The sequence below is a fragment of the Erinaceus europaeus genome, chromosome 1 (genome assembly GCF_950295315.1).
Source record: "Erinaceus europaeus chromosome 1, mEriEur2.1, whole genome shotgun sequence".
Classification (NCBI taxonomy): domain Eukaryota; kingdom Metazoa; phylum Chordata; class Mammalia; order Eulipotyphla; family Erinaceidae; genus Erinaceus; species Erinaceus europaeus.
The window spans coordinates 56,797,253-56,818,874 of NC_080162.1; the positions used below are offsets into that span (position 1 = coordinate 56,797,253).

At 43.3% G+C, this 21,622-nt stretch overlaps 1 protein-coding gene across 2 annotated transcripts in view; it reads left to right on the plus strand.

Moving 5' to 3' along the window:
• BFSP1 (beaded filament structural protein 1) overlaps positions 1 to 17,082 on the plus strand; it is a 43,105-nt gene extending 26,023 nt beyond the window's left edge. For both annotated transcript variants that reach the window (XM_060186414.1, XM_060186417.1), the window contains 3 exons: positions 12,766 to 12,986; positions 14,680 to 14,765; positions 15,984 to 17,082. In XM_060186414.1, the coding sequence (XP_060042397.1) occupies positions 12,766 to 12,986; positions 14,680 to 14,765; positions 15,984 to 16,912 (1,236 nt within the window). In that variant the 3' untranslated portion in view covers positions 16,913 to 17,082. The remainder of the gene's footprint in view (positions 1 to 12,765; positions 12,987 to 14,679; positions 14,766 to 15,983) is intronic.
• Positions 17,083 to 21,622: the final 4,540 nt, after the last annotated feature.

Consider the following 21,622-nt stretch of genomic DNA (forward strand, 5'->3'; position numbering starts at 1 on the left):
CCCTCCTTTCTTCCTCCTTTCACTCCAGTTTCTGAGGAGTTGGAGTTCAGAGCATTCTGGTCATCTCTCCCCTACCACTTCTCCCCCACTGGGAGTATGGATCAGAATCATTATTTATTTTATTTTTTAAGTTTATTTTCCCTTTTGTTGCCCTTGTTGTTTTTATTGCTGTTGTAGCTATTATTGTTGTTGTTCTTTATGTCATCTTTGGATAGGACAGAGAGAAATGGAGAGAGGAGGGGAAGACATAGAGGGATAGAGAAAGATAGACACCTGCAGACCTGCTTCACCACCTGTGAAACGACTCCCCTGCAGGTGGGGAGCCAGAGGCTCAAACCAGGATCCTTACTCTGGTCCTTACACTTTGCACCATGTGCACTTAACCTGCTGGGCTACCGCCCGACTCCTGAATCATAATTATTTTTGGGGTGAAGAAGGTAGGAGTTCTGGCTTCTGTAGGTTACGGGAGCTCACCAGTGTGGAGGTTGATCCATACTCCCAGCCTGTTTTTTATTTTCTCCCTAGTGTAGCAGGGCTCTGAAGTAGTGAGGTTCCCAGACACACTGGTGAGCTCCCATAATTTCTTTAGCAGTCATCTGTTGATGGGCATGTATGTTGCCTCCATATTTTGGTTATTGTGGATAGGGCAGTTATTATTTTTATTTTTAAAAAATGGTTATTAATAGTATGTGAATAATGCAGTTATGAACATAGGGGTGCAGATGTCCCTTCAAATTAACATCCTCATGTCTTTTAGATGAATTCCTTATAGTGGCACTTCTAGATCACCATGTGTATTTGTTAAAGGACTCTCTATACTATTTTATATGACTGTACCAGTTTGCATTCCTACCAACAGTGTAAGAGAGTTTTTTTTTTAATCCCACACCCTTACCAATACTTAACACTTTCTATTTTGCTGATGTAGGCTATTGTCATAGGTGTGAGGTGGATTTCAATGTGGTTTTAATTTGCATCTCTGTAATGGTGAGTGAAGTGGAACATTTCCTCATACAGCTGTGGGCCATGTGTATGTCTTCTTTAGAAAACTATCTATTGGGAGTCAGGTGGTAGCACAGTGGGTTAAGCGCAGGTGGTGCAAAGTGCAAGGGACTGGCGTAAGGATCCCAGTTTGAGCCCCCGGCTCCCCACCAGCAGGGGAGTCACTTCACAAGCAGTGAAGCAGGTCTGCAGGTGTCTAGCTTTCTCTCCCCCTCTCTGTCTTCCCCTCCTCTCTCCGTTCCTCTCTGTCCAACAACGATATCAATATCAACACTAATAACTACAACAACAATGAAAAAAAAACAAGGACATCAAAAGGGAAAATAAATAAATATAAAAAATTATTAAAAAAGGAAAAATATCTATTATAACTTTTGCCCACATCACATGAAATAAAACTAGCAATGGATATAGTGAAACACAAGTTGTACAGTCAACCTCAGTTTACTGCATCCTACTTTTGTCACACAGACATTGCATGTTTTTTTTTTTGCATGTTTTATAATTACTCACCCCCAACCAGCAGAAAGATTCCAGATCAATGAAGGTCTTAGATGACATTTAAACAACACATTATTATTATTTTTATTTATCTATTCCCTTTTGTTGCCCTTATTTTTTATTGTTGTCATTACTGTTGTTATTGATGTCATCATTGTTGGATAGGACAGAGAGAAATGGAGAGAGGAGGGGAAGACAGAGAAGGGGAGAGAAAGACAGACACCTGCACACCTGCTTCATCTCCTGTGAAGCGACTCCCCTGCAGGTGGGGAGCCCAGGGCTCAAATAGGGATCCTTGTGCTGGTCCTTGTGCTTTGCACCAACTGCACTTCGAACCGGCTGCATTACTGCCCAACTCCCTAAACAACAAATTATTAAAAAATATGATGCATGATTTTGGACATAATACCATTGCTCATTTACTAGACCACAGTATATGTAAACAAACGTTTGTGCAACTTGATTTTCTGTGTTACTTCATTGTGGTAGTTTGAGATCTAACCCAAGCTCTCTCTGATTTGTGCTGTGATCATTTTTTTTTCATACTGCAGTAATGAATTACCATCTCATAGGGTCTTAGAACTACACTCCTTAGGAGTCGGGATGTAGCACAGCGGGTTCTTCTTCTAGCGTTTGCCCTTTTTCCGTAGCCAGTCAACAGCGTCAGGTTGAAAGCTGTCAGGAGCTGCTTGTTGCTGGCTTTGAAAGTGACTGGGATCCATATGGATTCAGTCGGCTAGGAAGGATCGTCAGTTTCCCCAATGAATGGGTACTCACGGGATGCACCACGAGAAGGTCGATCCAATGCAACCCGCACAGCGGGTTATGAGCACGTGGCGCAAAGCTCAAGGCGTAAGGATCCCGGTTGGAGCCCCGGGTTCCCCACCTGCAGGGGCGTCGCTTCACAGGTAGTGAAGCAGGTCTCAAAGTATCTCTTTACCTCATCCTCTCTGTCTTCCCCTCCTCTCTCCGTTTCTCTCTGTCCTATCTAACAATATCAATAATAACAACAATAATAACTACAACAATAAAGCAGCAAGGGCAACAAAAGGGAACAATAATAATAAAAAAAGAACTGCACTCCTTTATGATCTCCCAATCTTATTCAATTAGTTGGCAAAACTAATTTCTGCATACAGGTAGGACTGAAGACCCCATTTCATTGTAGACATGTTAACCAGGATTGCTCTGGAGGACACGCACATTCCTTGACCTCTCTCCACCTTCAAAGTTAGCACCGAATCCATTTTTTCCTTCTGTTTTATTTTATATGACAGAACAGAGAGCAATTGAGAGGGCAAAGGAAGTAGAGAGGGAGAGAGGAAGATAGACACCTGCAGCACTGCTTCACTGATTGTGAAGCTTTTTCCACCCCAGAAAGTAGAAACTGAGGGCTTGAACCTGGGTCCTTTTACATAGTAATGTGTACACTCAATTGGGTGTACCACCACTTGGCCCCTTCAGCATCAAACCCTTCTTGTGGATCTAATCTTGTTGACTTCTGCTTTTAGGGGCTCAAGTGGTTAGGAATAACTTCCTTATACTTTATTTAAGGCCACCTGGTTAAGAGCATTAATTATTTATTTACCTGCAACATCTCTGTTGCCTTAGAGCATGTTCATGGTTGTAATGGAACTAACCTAGTGGCAGAGGTCTTCAGAGGATCAAATGCTTGCCTAATTTGCTCTTATTAAAAGAGGTGGGGGTTGGGCCCACTAAGGGTTTCAGATTCAGTATGTCTGGGGTGGGGGCAGGAGGGTGTTGTTGAGAATTTGCAGTTCTGAGATTCCAGCTGTTAACCACTGAAGGTCTAGGAGCCACACCTGCAGAATAGGGGTAGGACTCAGGCCGGATCAGAATGTTCTACAGCTGAGTCACCAGAGTTCATTGAAGTCTCTTAGCACCACCTACCGGTGAAGTTTGGTAAGATGGGTAAAGACCCAAGAAAGCCTGAGGGGCTAAAGGAATCAAGACTTCCCTGTATATGGGGCTTTGTGAGGCGACGTCTGGGGTCCCTGTTTTTTGTTTTTTTTTTAAAGAATATATTTTTTGGAAGTTTTTTTATTAAATACTTTTTTAAATTAATTTATTATTGGATAGAGACAGACAGAAATTGAGAGGGGAGGGGGATATAGAGAGGGAGAGAGACAGAGAGACATCTGCAGCCCTGCTTCACCACTCATGAAGCCTTCCCCCTGCAGATGGGGACCAGGGGCTTGAACCTGGGTCCTTGTGCACTGCAGTGTGTGCGCTTACCCAGGTGCACCACCGCCTGCCCCCCTTTTTATATTTTATTTATTTTCCTTTTTTGTTGCCCATGTTGTTATCATTGTTGTGGTTATTATTATTGTTGTTATTGATGCTGTTGTTGCTGGATAGGACAGAGGTAAATGGAGAAAGGAGGGGAAGACAGAGATGGGTAGAGAAAGACACCTACAGACCTGCTTCGTGCGCCATGTGTGCTTAACCTGCTGCGCTACAGCCTGACCTCCAGTCCCTGTGGTTTTACGCTGTTCAGAGAAAGCTCCCCTTCTCTGCTTGACCTTATATTTTCATCTGACATTCCTGCTAAGACCATTTGGAGGTTCAGTGCCTACTGGGCAGAGTGAGGTGCAGCACCTGCCCTCACACAACCTGGTGGAGAAAGGTAAAACAGGAGCTCTAATGGTCCACACAGAAACCAAATCGCACCCCCTTTTAGTAGTGCATAATGTATTCATCCACCCACTGTCCTTTAGGGTACCTTTCTCGAAGTGATTCAGCTTCATCCTCTCTTCTCTTATCCCTCTTCTGCCCCCCTTCTGTGGTTCCTAGCACCTGCCCCTTGCTTTTCCTGGAGAGCCTTTCTTTCTTCACAATCCAGGACTAGCCCACTGCCTCCTGGCAGCTTTCTGTGATTCCCTCCTGCATTCTGGACCTATAAAACCACCTTGATATAGACATGAGCCCAGTTTACAAACTCCGTCAGCACTTTGCAGGGTGTTGTGAAAATGTGATGAATTCGGGCAGATACCACAGCAGGCAGAGGTTGGGAGAAGTCTCAAAGTTACCCAGGGGGATGGTGAAATAGCTTGTTTGGATAGTGTGCTGCTGTGCTATATGCAGGACCAAGGTTCTAAACCAACCCCCACAACACTGAAGGAAGCCACAGTGCCGTAGTCTCTCTCTACATATCTATATCTAAATTTATATCTATATGTGTGTATTTCTCTTTCTCTCCCCCTAAAAATGAAACTAAAAAATAAATTTAAAAAATACACTGGAACCCGTCACTTGTAGCATCAAATGCCAGTTGCCTGCTGATTCCTGGTGTGGTGACATTGTCTCAGTCAGCATCCACACCCTCTAAGATAATACATCTCTCTCTCTCTCTGTCTCTGCCTTTAAAAATTTTTTTTAATTTGTTATTGGATAGAGACAGAGAGAAATTGAGAGAGAAGGGGTAGACAGAGAGGAAGAGAGACAGAGAGTCACCTGCAGACCTGCTTCACCCCCTGTGAAGCGACTCCCCTGCAGGTGGGGAGCCAGCGCTCCTACCAGGATCTTTATGCGGTCATTGCGCTTTGCACCATGTGCACTTAACCCACTGCGCTACAGCCCGACTCCCGCTTCTCTGCCTTCTTTGTCTATTTTATTTATTTATTTTTTTAAAAAAGAAGCTATTTAGCAAACCCTCTTTCTGTAAGGCAAGCCCTCCACAAACTCTATCTGAGGATAGCCACCAGCTGGCCAGCTACCACCACTCTCCAAACAACCAATTCATGAGATCTAAGAAAGACCATACTTGATCTGTGGAGTAGAAAGGTTATAGTTGACACTTGTGTAATTTCTGATTTCCTAATTTTTTTTTTTTCAGAGCTAGGACATTACACATGCACAATTTCAGCGCTCCCAGTTCAACTTTATTAATTCACTAATAACTAATTGATTTTTTTTCCCAGTGAGGTAAAGAGACAGAGAAAGTGGGAGAGGCACCACAATATCAGAGCTTTCCCCAGTTTCATGGCACTCCCATGTGGTATCAGGGTTTGAATCTGGGCCACACAGTGGCAAGGCAACACCCTAGTCTGTGAACTATCTCTTCTGCCCCATGATTTCCCAGTTTCTGACAACCCTCGGCTGTCTCCTGTCTGCATGTTAAAAGCTTGTTAAGTGGGAGTCGGGCGGTAGCGCAGCGGGTTAAGCGCACGTGGCACGAAGCGCAAGGACCAGCGTAAGGATCCTGGTTCGAGCCTCTGGCTCCCCACCTGTAGGGGAGTAGCTTTACAGGCGGTGAAGCAGGTCTGCAGGTGTCTTTCTCTCCCCCTCTGTCTTCCCTTCCTCTCTCCAATTCTCTCTGTCCTGTCTAACAACAACAATAGTAACTACAACAATAAAAAACAACAACAAGGGCAACAAAAGGGGAAATAAATAAATATTAAAAAATTTAAAAAATACAAGGGCAACAAAAAGGAAATAAATATTTAATAAAAAAATAAAGCTTGCTAAGTGTAAGTGCTCAGGGAGGGGTGTGTATGGCATTCACTACAAGTCCTTTTGCTTTCAGTGAAAACAGGCTATCACCACTCATCAGTCTTTTTTTAATATTTATTTTATTTATTTATTCCATTTTATTGCCCTTGTTGTTTTATTGTTGTAGTTATTATTGTTGTCTTAGTTGTTGGATAGGACAGAGAGAAATGGAGAGAGGTGGGGAAGACAGAGAGGGGGAGAGAAAGATAGACACCTGCAGACCTACTTCACCGCCTGTGAAGCAACCCCTGCAGGTGGGGAGCCCAGGCTGGAACCAGGATCCTTATGCTGGTCCTTGTGCTTTGCGCCACCTGCACTTAACCTGCTGTGCTACAGCCCGACACCCTCATCAGTCTTTTTTGCAGCTTCTTTCTTTCCTTTCTTTCTTTTTGCCTCCAGGGTTTTCGCTGGGACTCGGTGCCTGCACTATGAATCTACTGCTCCTGGAAGCTGTTTTTTTCCTTTTTGTTGCCATTGTTATTTTTCATTGTTGTTGTTATTATTGTTCTTGTTATTGCTGTCATTGTTGTTGGATAGGATAGAGAGCAATTGAGAGAGGAGGGGAACACAGGGGAGAGAAAGACACCTGCAGACCTGCTTCACCACCTGTGAAGCGACGCCCCCTGCAGGTGGGGGTCTCAGATCCTTACGCTGGTCTTTGTGTCTGCAGCTTCTTTCAAGTTTGCTTGAATTGGAATCCAAATAAGGTCCACACACTGTAAGGAGCCTGTGTATTTATTAAGTCACTTCTAACCTGTGGGTTTCCCTCTTTTAAAAAAAATATTTATTTATTTATTCCCTTTTGTTGCCCTTGTTGTTTTTATTTTTGTAGTTATTATTGTTGTCGTCATTGCTGGATAGGACAGAGGAAAATGGAGAGAGGAGGGGAAGACAGAGAGGGGGAGAGAAACCTACAGACCTGCTTCACTGCTTGTGAAACGACTCCCCTGCAGGTGGGGAGCTGAGGGCTTGAACTGGAATCCTTACACAGGTCCTTGTGCTTTGTGCTACCTGCGCTTAACCGGCTGCGCTATCACCCGACTCCCTCCCTCTGTCTTGTTTCCCCCTCAACATTTGTTGTGTGTGTGTGTGTGGGGGGTGTTGGTGGCTCTTCCCTGCATGCCTAGGAGAAAGCTTAGCCTGTGTCTTCTCTTCATGTCCTCCTTGATTCCCAGCTGACCTGGGGACATTTTGACCTCTTTGCTGGACCTGTCACACCAGCTACTGGCAGGCTTGGTGCTGGGCACTGTTTCACGGCAATGAGAGTCTGACTTAGTGACATATCTGTATCTGAGTAGCTTCTTGTCCCTGAGATAAAAGCCTCAAAGGGGCTTTTAAATTCCTTGTTTCCTGGATGTACTGTCCTAGAGGGTGTAGATGCTTAGTGAGACTATGTCACCATACCAGAAATCTGTGGGCAACTGGCGTTTGATGTTACAGAGAATTGATTAGTGTTTTTTTCTTTCAACTTTATATTTATTTTTATTTAGGAGAGAGAGAGAGATAGAGAGACCACAGCCCTGAAGTTTCCTTCAATGCAGTGTGGGCTGCGCTTGATCCTGAGCCATGCAGATAGCAAAGCAGTGCACTAATCAAGTGAGCTATTTTGCTGGCTCTTGAAGGTTTTTAAATGAGGAAGAGAAACTCAACTAAGCCAGCCTAAGCAGAAAAGGCACTATCTGGTTTCATTTGGAAATAATTTTACCCTTTCCAAAAGTTGAAAAAAACAGCAGAGGTTTGTCCATCTATTCTTCATCCATGTTCCTCAAATGTTAGCATCTGAATAACCACAGCATAATGCTTAAAACCAGGGCCCTATCGGCTGGAGAGATAGCTCACTCAGTCAGGTATGTGCCTTGTCATGTGTGCAGTCCAGGTTCAAGTCCTGAGACCATGTAAGAAGTGCCATGGCACTGTGAGAGGTTTCAATATTGTGTTCTCTCTCTCTCTCTCTTTCTCACTCTCTCTCTCTTTCTCTCTCCCCAAAGGAAAAGGTCTCCCACAATTAGTGAAATCACACATTCATAAAGTGCAGGCTCCTTTAAAAAAAAAAAAAGGAGAGCAAGAGCAAAGGACTAGGCGGTAGTGCACCTGGTCGAGTGCACAAAGACCCAGGTTCAAGTCCCCGCTCCCCACTTGTAGGGAGGACACTTCAAAAGCAGTGAAGTAGATCTGCAGATGTTTTTATCTTTCTCTATTCCTCTCTACCTCCCCTACCCTCTCAATTTTTCTAATAAAAGAAAAAAGAAAGAGCCATCGAGAGTGGTGAATTCATAATGCTGGCGCCAAACCTTAACAATAACCTTGGTGGCAAAACAGAACAAAAGCAAACCCCTCCCCCTGCCTCAAACCCAGGATGCTAGTCATTTTGTCACCTTAGATGTTGTCCTGTTGATTTTACTAGAATTTCACCAGTGACCCCACTAAAATTTTTCTGGCCCTGGGTCCTACTTGCGTTTAACTGTCAGGTCTCCATCTCCTCAAACTTGGGGCTATTCCTCTGCTTTTCTGAATGGGAAGTTTTTGTTTTTTTTAAAGGGGAAATGAATGATTTACAGTAAATACAGTTGTTGGCATATGTGTAAAATTTCTTAGTTTTCTTCAGAATACTCACTCTCAGCCTAAGTCCTCTTCCAATATTGTGCCCTAGGACCTGAAAGCCTACCGGTGCCCAGAGACCTTTACTTTGGTGCAATACACCAAACCCAGTCCAAGTTCTGCTTTAGGTTTCCCTTTTCTGTTGTCATTTCTGTTTCTATCCATGGGTGAAATCATCTCATATTCACCCTTTTCTTTCTGACTTATCTCACTTAGTATGATTCCTTCAAGCTCCATCCAAGATGAGGTGAAGATGATTTTATCATTCTTAGCAACTGAGTAGTATTCCATTGTGTATATAAACCACAACTCACTCAGCCACTCATCTGTTGTTGGGCATCTGGGTTGTTCCAGGTTTTAGCTATTACAAACTGTGCTGCTATGAAAATAGGTGTACACAGATCCTTTTAGATGGGTGTGTTTGATTCCTTAGGATATATTCCCAGGAGAGGAATTGCAGGTCCATTTTTAGCTTTCTGAGAGATCTCCAGACTGCTCTGCATATGGATTGGACTGATTTACATTTCTACCATTAGTGCAGGAGGGTTTTCTTACCAATGACAATTTTTTTTTTTGGACTTTTCCTCCCTCTGGATTTCCCAGACGCTTTCTCAGGGTTCCATTGAGGCTCTGTGTGTGTGTGCGTGTGCGTGCATGTGTGTGTGTGTGTGTGTGTGTGTATATGTGTGTGCGTGTCAAGGACACCACAGAAGTGCTGCCATGTGCTCCTGTTGCCTCTCATCAGGGGTGTCTTGTGGGCTCACCTCATGTGGGTGATGGAGCTTTGATTATCTACTGAATAATGAAAGGAGGTGGATGAAATTGGAGAGCATGCGTGTGTTGCAGGACCCCAGAGCCAGGATCTGAGTTCCACTGTTTTTAATTTTATAGGCCCTCTCAGTTCAGATCCTTCAGCTTTATTTCTCTAGCCCTGTGAAGAATCACCTGTTGTATACAGTATGAAAGATGGTCACGCCACTTCAAAGCAGTGGTCTCAGGCCCCATGTTTATAAGAGCCTACTGTCAACTTGCTGTTATTTCTGAATTTCTTTTCCAGTCTCTGTAGCCCTGCTTCGTTTTTTAAAATTATTTTTTATTATTTATTTTCCCCTTTTTTACCTTGTTTTATTGTTGTTGTAGTTATTATTTTTGTTGTTGTTGATGTCATTATTGTTGGATAGGACAGAGAGAAATGGAGAGAGAAGGGGAAGACAGAGGTAGGGAGAGAAACCTGCTTCACCGCCTGTGAAGCGATTCCCCTGCAGGTGCGGAGCCAGGGGCTCAAACTGGGATCCTTATGCTGGTCCTTGTGTTTCGCATCACATGCACTTAACCTGCTGCGCTTACTGCCTGATCCCCTGTAACCCTTCTTTTTTTAAAATTGTTTTTATTTATAAAAAGGAAACCGTGATTAAACCATAGGGTAAGAGGGGTACAACTTCACACAGTTCCCACCACCAGAACTCTGCATCCCATCCCCTCCCCTGATAGCTTTCCTATTCTTTAACCCTCTGGGAGTAAGGACCCAAGGCCATTGTGGGATGCAGAAGGTTGAAGATCTGGCTTCTGTAATTGCTTCCCCGCTGAACATGGGCACTGACAGGTTGATCCATACTCCCAGCCTGTCTCTCTCTTTCCCTATTGGGAAGGGCTTTGGGGAAGCGAAGCTCCAGGACAGAGTGGTGGGGTTGTCAGTTCAGGCAAGTCTGGTTGGCATCCTGCTAGCATCTGGAACCTGGTGGCTGAAAAGAGAGTTAACATACAAAGCCAAACAAATTATTGACCAATCATGGACCTAAAGGCTGGAATAGTGCAGATGAAGCGTTGGGGGGGGTCCTCCATTTTGTAGATAGCTAGTAGGCATATTTTCGTTATTCCAAAGGGCTTGTGACTATACTAGTGTTTTTGTTGTTGTTGTTGTTGTTTGCTTGAGCCTGAAATCTGATATGCCAGTGGATCCTAATTATTGTCTGGGGAGGTGATGTCATGGCTGGCAGAAGGACCAGAAAGCTGGATCAGGGAAGAGAGTAGCTCCTAAATATGGGAAAGGTGAATAAATATTGTTGACTGTAAACCCCATCGATTTGGTCTGATCTGGGGGCCATATTCAGCTTAGGAGCCTATGTGACCTCTGCATCCCTGTAGATCTGAGCTCACATTCTGTGGTCATAAGTAGGAACATTCCAAGCTGCCCCAACTTCAGGACCCATCTTCCTCAGGTGTAGCATAGAGTATATTGTCCAGCCTCCCTTCCAGAAGGGTGGCTGGACAATATACTCTACCATTGTTGATGGAACATTCTCTACTATTGTTGATCCAAGTTGAGGGCAAGGTTTTATGGGGGCCCACAAAGTCTATTGTGTTGTTCCTGATAGAGATGACCAGTAGCAATGGAGCGAGGGATTTATTTGAGGTCTAGGCCCATCATGTCTGTTTGGTAATCCTGCTTCTATAACCTTGGTTGTGGGGAGGGATCTGACCCCTCCAGGATCCTTCCTACTAGTGGCATAGGGCTGCACCAGATAAGGAGATGAAAATGGTGGACAGCCGGCTTCCAGAGTGCTTAGTGTGCCTGCCCTCACCCTTCCTTCCTTCCTCGACAGATAAGTGACTGAAAACCTCTGTAAGCTACTTTCAAATGGTGACGTAGGGGACTTCTGGTGAAGGCTCTGTCTGTATAAAATGAAGAATTGGGTCATCATAGGAATAACTGTTGTGTAGCTTGCCCAGCACACACAGGAAGTTGAATTGAGATACCCGTCTACTCCATGTGGCTTTAAGAGTGGTTGGGAAACCAGAACCCGCTGCATCCTGTGGGAGCTGGTGAGCACTGCGACCCTTGGACCCTACACAGAGTTGCTGAGTCAGGCTCTGCAGCTCAGCTTTGTCCCTGGGCAGTTAATTCCATATGGATGTATGAGAAATGCACTTTAGGCAGACATGGGCTTTGTCAGTATAGTTTATTTTAGATGAGCAGTCCTGTAGATTAGATCCTCTTCTGTTTTGGAAATGTGATCATTGTGAGAGAGTCATGGCTACGAATACTGAGCTAGTGAATAAATGGGCTTACAGGTCTTTGTGCATTGTCAGAGCTTGAAAAGTGAATCTATAAGTCTACTGTTTCTACTTCCCTGCCTTAATTTTTACCCCACTCACATTAATGTGTGTAGTATTTTCCTGAAGTTATTTTTTAAAATTTATTATTATTTAAAAATTTTTATTTATTTATTTATTATTGGATAGAGACAGAGAGTAGCTGGGAGGGGAGAGGGAGATAGAAATGGAAAGAGAGAGAGGGAGAGGAATAAGGAGAAGGAGAGAAAGAGAGAGTGAGGGAGAGGGAGACAGAGAGAGAGGGAGAGGGAGAGGGAGAGGGAGAGGGAGAGGGAGAGGGAGAGGGAGAGGGAGAGGGAGAGGGAGAGATCTGCAGCCCTGCTTCACCAGTTATGAATCTTTCCCCCTGCAGGGGGGAGCAGGGGCTTGAACCCAGGTCCTTGCACACTATAAGTGTGTGCACTTAGCCAGGTGCACCACCGCATAGCCCCTCCTGAAGTTACTTTATTTATCAATAAGCATACATACACACATACATTTTGGCTACTAAAACATGTATAACTCTACTTATCAGTAATCAAGAAATTTAGTTAAAGAACCATCCTTAGTGACTGAATAAGAACAAGGAGTTCTCTCCCCTAATTATTTATTTTTTTAAAAAAACAAGTATTTTAGAATAAACTTTTTTTTTTTAAATGAAAAGGTATTGACAAAACAACATCTTAGTACTTAATATGGTTTCTTTTTACTTATATGTTGGCAATCGGATTTATGCTTACTTGTTAATGTGTGAGGATGGACTCTACTTGATGTGTACAGGTAATTTCATGGACAGTGGCTTTCTATATGTTCTGGACTTGTAACCTGTGGGTTGACTCTGGGGAGGGTGTTAGTACACTTAGTTTGCACATCCTCTTTGGCTTCTGGGTTCCAAAGTAATTCATTTCTTATAACATTCTCATATAATTAATTTCTAACAGAGAAACTGACAGAAACAAACAAATGCTACTTGGCCTATTGTATTCAGGCTTTTCTCACCAAGTCTGTGCCTTAGGGAAGGGTGGGCTGGGTTTCCTGTAGTTCTGTCTCTTCCCACAGACGGAGGCCCTGGAACAAGCTATTAAAGATGCCCATGAGAGCTATGATGATGAGGTGCAGCTCTATAATGAACAGATTGAATCCCTGCGGAAGGAAATTGAAGAGACGGAGAGGACCCTGGAGAAGTCTTCTTATGATTGCCGGCAGCTGGTGGCTGCCCAACAAACCCTGAAGAACGAACTGGATCGCTATCATCGGATCATTGAGAACGAGGGCAACAGGTTTGGTCAGAGGGGCGCAGCAGAGAGACCAGCATGTCCTATGGCTGCCTTCTTACTCCCCAAGTCTCTGTGGGGTGTCTGCTGGGTACCAAGCACCATTCTAGACAGTGGGGAATGTGACAGGGATTGAAGAGCAAAAATTCATGACTTTGTGGGGAAGACCGATGATGAATGAACTTATAACCCAGAGAGTGCGGCATATGACAAGAGCTATGGAATGAATTATGTCAGGACAGAGGAAGAGTGGTGAGGGGGGGGGGTGGTATGGTAAATAATGTTTGAAATTTCAACAGGAAAGACTCCATCTAGCAGGGTACTTTTTGACCTCTAGGTCTCTGGGGACGTTAACCACCTTAGCCGATAGAATGCTCAGGAGGGTTCACAGAGATGCTGCAGGCAAGCTGTCTGACACGGGAGCCTGGTGTTGGACAAGTGCTCAGAGGTTGTTGCTGTTAGTACTTCTGCTCCCCATGGTGACTTTCACTACCTGGTTGGCCCAGTAATGTAGCAATTAATATCCTTGTTCATAATGTAGCTGTGACTTGCACATCATTCCAAGGGAGCTGGGAAATGCTTTTCTGTCTCCCTTTTCCTCTCCCTCTCCCTCTCACCAGAGCACTGCTCAGTTCTGGCTTATGGTAGTGCGGAGGATTGAACCTGGGACTTTGGAGCCAAATGCTTAACATTATGCCATCTACCCGCCTCCTCCAGCCTGTCTTTATCTCTACTCCTACACTTACCTGTGTTTGTATCTCCATCAACCACTATTGTTCTTTTTCTCCCTGTCATCTTTTTTTTAAAAGTCTTTATTTATTTATATTTATTTTCATTTTTTTCACATAATAAGTTCTATTTTTTTTAAACTACATGTTGGATATATTATACTCTTATTGCCCTAAATAGTCCATAGAATAATCACTGATTTATAAGAAAAAAAAAAGAGGGACCAGGCAGTGGTACACTTGGTTGAGTGCACATGGACTTTGGTTCAAGTCCCTGATCCCCACCTGCAGAAAGTGAAGCTTCAGGAGCAGTGAGGCAATGTGCTTCAGATGTCACTTTTTCTGTCTCCCTGTCTATCTTCTCTCCCTTCTCAGTTTCTCTGTACTATCAAATAAAAAGAAAGAAAAGGGGTAAAATAAAAGACTACTGGGAGAAGTAAATTTGTTGTTCTGGCACTGAGCCCTAGTGATAAACCTAGTGGCAAACATAACAAAATAAAAATACCCCTATTCAACCGTAAGGTGGCGTTTTAAAATTATGCACAATCCCAATATGTTAATACAATAGGTCTTTACAGTGTATGTCTGGAGTTCAAGGAAATTGTTATTTCCTTTATATTCTCATCTAATGTGTAAGTATATATATGACCATATATTTAAATGTATATATAATTCCTGGGAGCATAAGGTGGGCATAATAGTTATGCAGAAGACTTTCATGACTGAGGTTCCAAAGTCCCAGGTTCAGTTTCAGGTACCACCATAAGCCAGAGCTGAGAAGTGCTTTGGTTAAAAACAAACAACCTCAAGGAAATACAATGATAGATAATTCATGAAGAGTCTGTTCTAGAGAAAGTTTTTTTTTTTTTCTACTTTTGTTCCACATTAGAGATACTCTCTGTTCTCCTCCTATCTGTTTGGTTGGGTGAGTTAAAGGTGGTCATCACCCCCTTTCTGGTTCACTCTGCCAGGTTGAACTCTGCCTTCATTGAAACTCCAGTCACCCTTTTCACCTCAAGTCATGGAACCTCTTTTAATCCTCGGCCTGGTGGGAAAGGTAATGCTTCCTATCTGTGCCTTCTCCTTTTGTCTCTGTCCTATTAAAAAAGATCAAGGGCTGGGGAGATAGATAGGATAATGGTTTATGTAAGAATTTTCATTTCGGATGATATTATTTTCAAAAGCTTTCCTCACTCCTGTAACTATTGCATCAATTAGTGTTTAGATGTTGTCCTCATTCTTATGTGCTTCTATCTTTTTCCTCCTTGGTTGTGTCCCTGTCTGCCCTCCCACCTCTGTGTGGTGTCATGGCCTATGCCTGCTGATTCCAGCTCATGCAGTTTTCTCTTATCCAGTGACACCCCCTCCAGCTGCCCCCATTGAGTTTAGTCCTCTGGCTAACAGCTTTTATTTTTCCCTTTGAGTTAGTCTGAAGAAATGAATATGGCCTTGGCAGTAAGTGACTTCTGTGATCTTTGGATTTAATAGCAATGTTCCCTGTGGCTCAAAAGGAAGAGAAAATTGATCAAGGGGTGCATGTGAAATTAAGGGGGAGAAATCCTGCAAATTGATTTTGTTCCTATGCCTGGTGCCATTCTGAACACATCTGAGGCCCAGGCAGCTCTGCCATTTCTCAGCTGGGGAAATCGGAGATGAGAGTGCCTTTATGGAGTGAATTCCATTGTCTAGTTTGGGCACCCAAGTGACTAACAGTGGGGACTACACTGGAAGCAGGGCGAGCCTGTTATCATTAAGTGTAATTGCCATAGAATCATGTGTCTTGGAGGTTGGGCAGTGGTGCACCTAGTTGAACACACGTTACCATGCTCAGGGACCTGGGTTCAAACCCCCCATTTCCCACTTTCAGGGAGGAAGCTTTATGAGTGGTGAAGCAGTAGTTCAGGTGTTTATTTTTCTCTGTCCCTCTTTATCTCCACCCCTCTTCCCTCTTAATTTCTCTCTGTCCTATCAAATAATAATAAAACATAAAATTATTTAAAAAATTATGTGTCTCAGTGAGTTGTACCCAATAAGGTGAGAACAAGCAATGCCTCTCCTCTCGGTAGACCCAGGGGGTTGCAACTGGGACCTCTGTGTGGGCCATGCATGCTACCGATTCAGGTCTTTTTCCATGTTCTTTCCCCAAAGACTATGAGCTCCACTCTGGTGCTAAGTAGTGATCTCCAGGATCACACATTTTCTAACTAAAACATTTCTTCATTATTTAATTGACAGTTCACTTAATGCCTTTTACTGTTTACTTGCTTATTTTTAGATCTCACCAGGGCTGTGCAGGATCTTACAGTCGCAAAACCAAGACAAAAAGCACCCTCTAAGAATGTTCCAAGGAGAAAAGATATTCTAGCTAAAGACAAATCAGAAGAAAGTTTGAAAGACACTGAGCCACTGCAGGAGGTTCTTAAAGTAGAAGACAAACCTGAGCTCGAATTAGGGGGTGAAGAAGTCATGCCCCCCATCTCAGAAGGAGCTCCAGAGGATGTACCTGATGGAGGACAGATAAGCAAAGCCTTTGGGAAATTGTGCAAGATGATCAAGGAGAAAGTTAGAAGCCCCAAGGAGCCTGAGCCCCCAGTTGACCTCTACACCCAGGGGAGGTATGTGCTGGTCTCTGGGGATGCAAGTTATGTGGACCCTGACTTTTGTTCCTCCTTGATCCCAGCCAACAGTGGGGTGGTTGTCTCCATTGAAGATGACTCTATGCATCATGATGGTCATATGAAGACCTCCCCTGAGCTGCCCCAACCCTCGTTGGAGAATGGACAGGGGGTTTCCCAGGGGAGAGAAGATGGCCACCCAGCCAACCAGCATACTGTGAACAGGGAAAATGAACTAGATGTCAAAGAACAAAAAGACCCTGAGAAGAAACCTGGTGACCAGAAGGAGGGTGAAGGCTCTGGGAGGGGATGTCCAGTGAGCATATCTGGTCCAGGACCAGGTACACCCAAGCCTTCAACACCTGGGGCTCGTGACAATGGGTCTGAGGGACAGGGGGCTAAGAGTGGCAGTGTGCTGGAGAGAAGTGCTCCTCGGACTTTGGCCTATGAGAAAGTAGAAGTGGTAGAATCCATTGAGAAGTTTTCAACTGAAAGCATTCAGACATATGAAGAAATGGCTGTAGTGATGGAGACTGTGATTGGAAAGACCAAAGCAAACAAAAAGAAATTGGAAGAGAAGGGCTCTTAAAATGTTTATGTTCAATGGGAGGCAAAAGTCATTGGGGTCTCTTTAGGAGAAATGCATTGATGCTGTTAGAACAAATGATAAAAAGTGGGGATTTCTGTTTGGATTAGACCATAGTTGATCCATCTGGTATTGCCTATGGAGCCTTAATTAAAAAGTTTTCTTTGCTGGCATATTTATAGATATTTTTTATGTGGCAATAGGGAATGAATTGAGGGCCTTTTGTATGCATGATACTGACAAGCAGTTTCCTTGGCCCAATATTTTTATTCTATCTACTGAGGTAGGGGTGAAGGAAATGGAGGTAGGGGAGAGGAGAGACAAACTGGAAAAGACACAGAAGCACTACCTGCTACCCCCATCCCATAGAACTTCCTTGGTAGTGTCCATATGTTTGATATGGCACTGGGGCGTAGACACTGGCCTGGCTTGTGTATTCTTTGTCTAATTAACATGGAAAGCATGTGACTTAGCCACACTTAGGACAGGAATGTTCTGATAATAGCTGCCAAACCATACTGGTTTGGGAGAGAGACAAACTCTGCTGGTTTATTAGACACTCACTAGGGATTCAGATGGCATCTGGGTTTCTGCACAGAGAATGCCAGTCAATGGTCTTGGCTCATTTACATTCTGTTTTGATCACAAGCCCCCTTGAAAGAGTGTTTTGCTGCAGAAAAAATACTTAAAAGGGAGTCGGTTGGTAGCACAGCAGGTTAAGTGCACGTGGCGCACAGCGCAAACACTGGTGTAAGGATCCCAGTTCAAGCCCCTGGCTCCCCACCTGCAGGGGAGTCGCTTCACAGGTGGTGAAGCAGGTCTGTAGGTGTCTATCTTTCTCTCCCCATTCTCTGTCTTCCCCTCTTCTCTTCATTTCTCTCTGTCCTATCCAACAACAATGACATCAATAACAACAACAATAATAACTACAACAGTAAAACAACAAGGGCAACAAAAAGGAATAAATAAATATTTTTAAAAAAGCATCGGTCTGAATTTGGGTTCACCCTGAAGCTGATCCTGAAGCAAAGATTTAGTTGTATAGTTGAACTTTGAACAATGAGGGGGTAGGGGACACCTCTGCTTTCATTAAGAAATTTTCACATCACTTTTGATTTGAAAACTTTGGTTATCCCTTGATATGGGGATGGGTGGAAGATTGGTTTTAGGAGCCCCATAGATACCTAAATCTGAGAATGTTCAAGCGCTTTAGAGCCAGCTCTCTATTGTCCGTGGTCATTATGAATCTGTGAAATGTGGAGCCTGCAGAGACAGAGTGCCAGCTATCTTGACAAAGACCCTTATCTAAATGTATCCTTACAGTTCAGATGCAAGCTGGTCAAGAATCGACTGTAGATCCTTAAAGTTGTGGTACAGGGGTGTTGGGTCTCTGGCGGGGTGATCTCCAGGGGAAAGGTAACGGACCGGTTCTTTTTTGAGTAACGACATCGGGGAGCCCTCCAGCGTGCTCAGAACTCGTTTATTAACAAGGTGGACATGAGTTAAATAGAAAACCAAACAAAGGGAATTATTATTGAAATATGTCAGAAATTACAGGTTTCTTAAAGGTCAGCTTGCCCTTATGGTAGGGGGCTGGTATGACAGGAATTGATGAGATACAAGACAGTTATTCTCCATGATGCAAGCAACTTAATTATCCAAAGGTATTTGAGAGAAGCATAGGGATTAAACCGGTAGGGTTAGACAGAGAGAAGATGGATATCAAAAGGCCATATAGTTTGGAATTTCTCTTGTCTGGGGTCTGAGGTGTATGATGGAGTGTGTGATAAGGTGTGTTCTTCTGTGATCAGAAGGTGACTTTGAATAAGTGAATCTGCGGCCATGTGGCCTGCAGTTAATGGAGGGAAGTATTGGGGTTTCTGTGGGCCTGAGAGTCAAGAAGGGAAGAACTAAGTCTGAGTTTCCCCCCTTTTGCTCACCTTGGTTGAGAGAGACTCACCAAGAGGGTATCTTCTCCATCCAAGAATGGGGGTAGTTCTCCCTAAGCTCTATCAGGCTTACACATAGTCCTAACACGGTAGTGCAGACGGAGACTGGGATGGTAAGGCAGGCAGTCAGAGTTGTAATACCAGAGCAGCACCTTGTGCAGCTGGGGGCTTCTGGCCCTCAGAATTTTAGGAGAGAGTGGAACGTGTGCCTGCTGAGGGGTGAGGGAGCTAAGATATCTGGCAACTCGCTTCTGTCAGCTAGTAGGAAAGACTACTCCCAGAGTGTTACATTTGAGGGTCAAGAAAGATCCCAGGCTAAGAAGCAGAGGTGCTAATATTTGGGACTTTAGGCCTGGAAGCACATTGGAATGGTTGTGGAGATATAAGGAGGGCACACACGGAATGTAGTTGTGTATGAAGTACTTAGCACATTTTTCCACTTAGGAATTGCAATCTTAGGTCAGGCTTTAAAGAGCAAAGCAGTTGATGCCATTATAAGTCCCTTGTTTGGGAATTCATTTTAGTTCAATAAAGTTATATACTCATAGCCTATCAAATTTATTATGTGCTGGACAATGTGCTATATGGCTAAGATGCTACTTTCCAGATTGCTTTATAATCTCAAGCACTGTAATGTAGCATTACTATTATACTGTATATGCACAAATGCATGCTCTAGCAAGAATGTACACACACAAACACACACACACACACACACACACACACTAATTACTGTGTCCCATTCTAGGAAATACAAATTACCTCAAACAAGAGTATTTGTGAAAAAAAAAAAATAGTGATACTACCTTTAGGCACCTAGTTCTTTGCTTCTTTTTAAAAACATTTCTTTATTGGGGAATGGATGTTTTACATTCGACAGTAAATACAATAGTTTGTACATGCATAACATTTCCCAGTTATCCACATGACAATACAACCCTTTGTTTCTTCTTTTTAAAATTTTATTAGTGACTTAATATTGATTCACATAATTAAAAGATTACAGGGGCATAATTCTGTACTTTTCCCACCACCAGAGTTCTATATCCTCATTCCCTCCATTGGAAGCTGCAGTAATTCTCCCAAGGTCACAGATATAGGTTGACTATTATTTCTATATATTTATGTATATTTGCCCACTTTTTCCTCAGGGTCCCACCTCTTTCTTTCTAAGTCACACCTATACCTATTACGACTTCTGAATGTCCTTCCTCTTTTCTTCCTCTCTCTGGGTCCTGATGGAGTTGGAGTTCAGCACCTTCTGTTTATCTTCCCACTATCTTTCTCAACTGCTGGGAATATGGACCAAAATTCTCTTTGGGGTGCGGAAGGTAGGAGTTCTGGCTTCTGTAATTGCTTCTGCACTGGACATAGGCTTTGACAGACCCATACCCCCAGCCTGTTTCTATGTTTCCACAATAGAGTAGGACTCTGGAGAAGTGAGGTTCCAGAGTATATTGGTGAGGTCATCTTCCCAGGGAAGTCAGGATGGAATCATGATAGAATCTGCAACTTGGTGGCTGAGGCTGTGGTGCTTCTGCAAATGTCTCAGTTGTATTTGGTGAGTTCTGCTAAATTCGATAGTTGTTTTGGGGAAGATCGGTTCTGTTCCCTGTCATTTCATGGCCACACCTCCAGAAAGTCCCTGGAAAGCACCTAGTTTTCTATTAACAGCTCAAAAATGAAGTTTTACTTACACCAATTAAGAAACGACGCCTTCCCCAGATGGATAGTCCCAAAAGCATTGAGTAAAAGAGTTTAAATGGGTTATTGTTTCTACCAACAAGAACATCTAACAAATAGCCACACACTGCTAGAGAAAGTGAGTGGAGTCATAAATTACAGCCTGAGCTTTACTTGTTATGAGTAGTAGAGAGAATACTCAGTGGGGGCTGGGAAGACAACATAATGGTCATGCAAAAAGACTTTTATGTCTGAGTTACCAAAGGTCCCAGGTTTAATCCCCAGCACTACCAAAAGCCAGAGCTGAGCAGTACTTTGGTAAAGAAAAAAAAAAGGCTTTAATAAAAGTCTTGTTCTGAATTCACTTGAGGCTTTGATTTCAAGAAAGATATATGCTTTTATCATTCTTTTCAAGAAATGAATCAGGAGCCCACCCTGTTGCACAACTTTGAACTATTCATAATTTAAGAGTTTAAGAGAGAGTGATGAAAACTATTATCTGGGGCCCAAAATTTACTAGGAATTTGGTCCAGTGTGTGTAGTATATTCAACATAACAGCCTCTGTGACCTTTTTCTCCATTAAGATTCAATTTTTGTTTTCTGGGATATATATTTATTTGATATTTTTTTAAAAAGCAGGTGGTGTCTTTTTAGGAAAGAAAGATTATTTTTATATTCAGTCAGTTGTCAATAGATGGATGGGGCAACTCTGTGCCAGATACTAGACACAGTAGTGAGCAGTCAGATGTGGTTCTGCTTTTACAGATGCAATTTTCTGGTGGAGGAAGAAGGAAATACACAAATAGGCAGATAACTAAACATAGGAATGTTACACAACAATAGTATTATGGACAAAATCAAACAGGTGACATGCCAGGGTGACTGGGGGTATACTTCAGGGTGGGTGGTCAAATGAGACCAATAGAGGAAGTGACATGTGGCCTGAATGAGGAGGTGAGAGTCAAAGATACTTAGCCTGTTGAAAGAAGAGGAACAAAAGGAACAACGATAGAAGTTGAGGTCAAGAAGTAAGGTAGGGAGTCATTGAATACTCTTCCTAGTAATGATGGGAAATGTAGA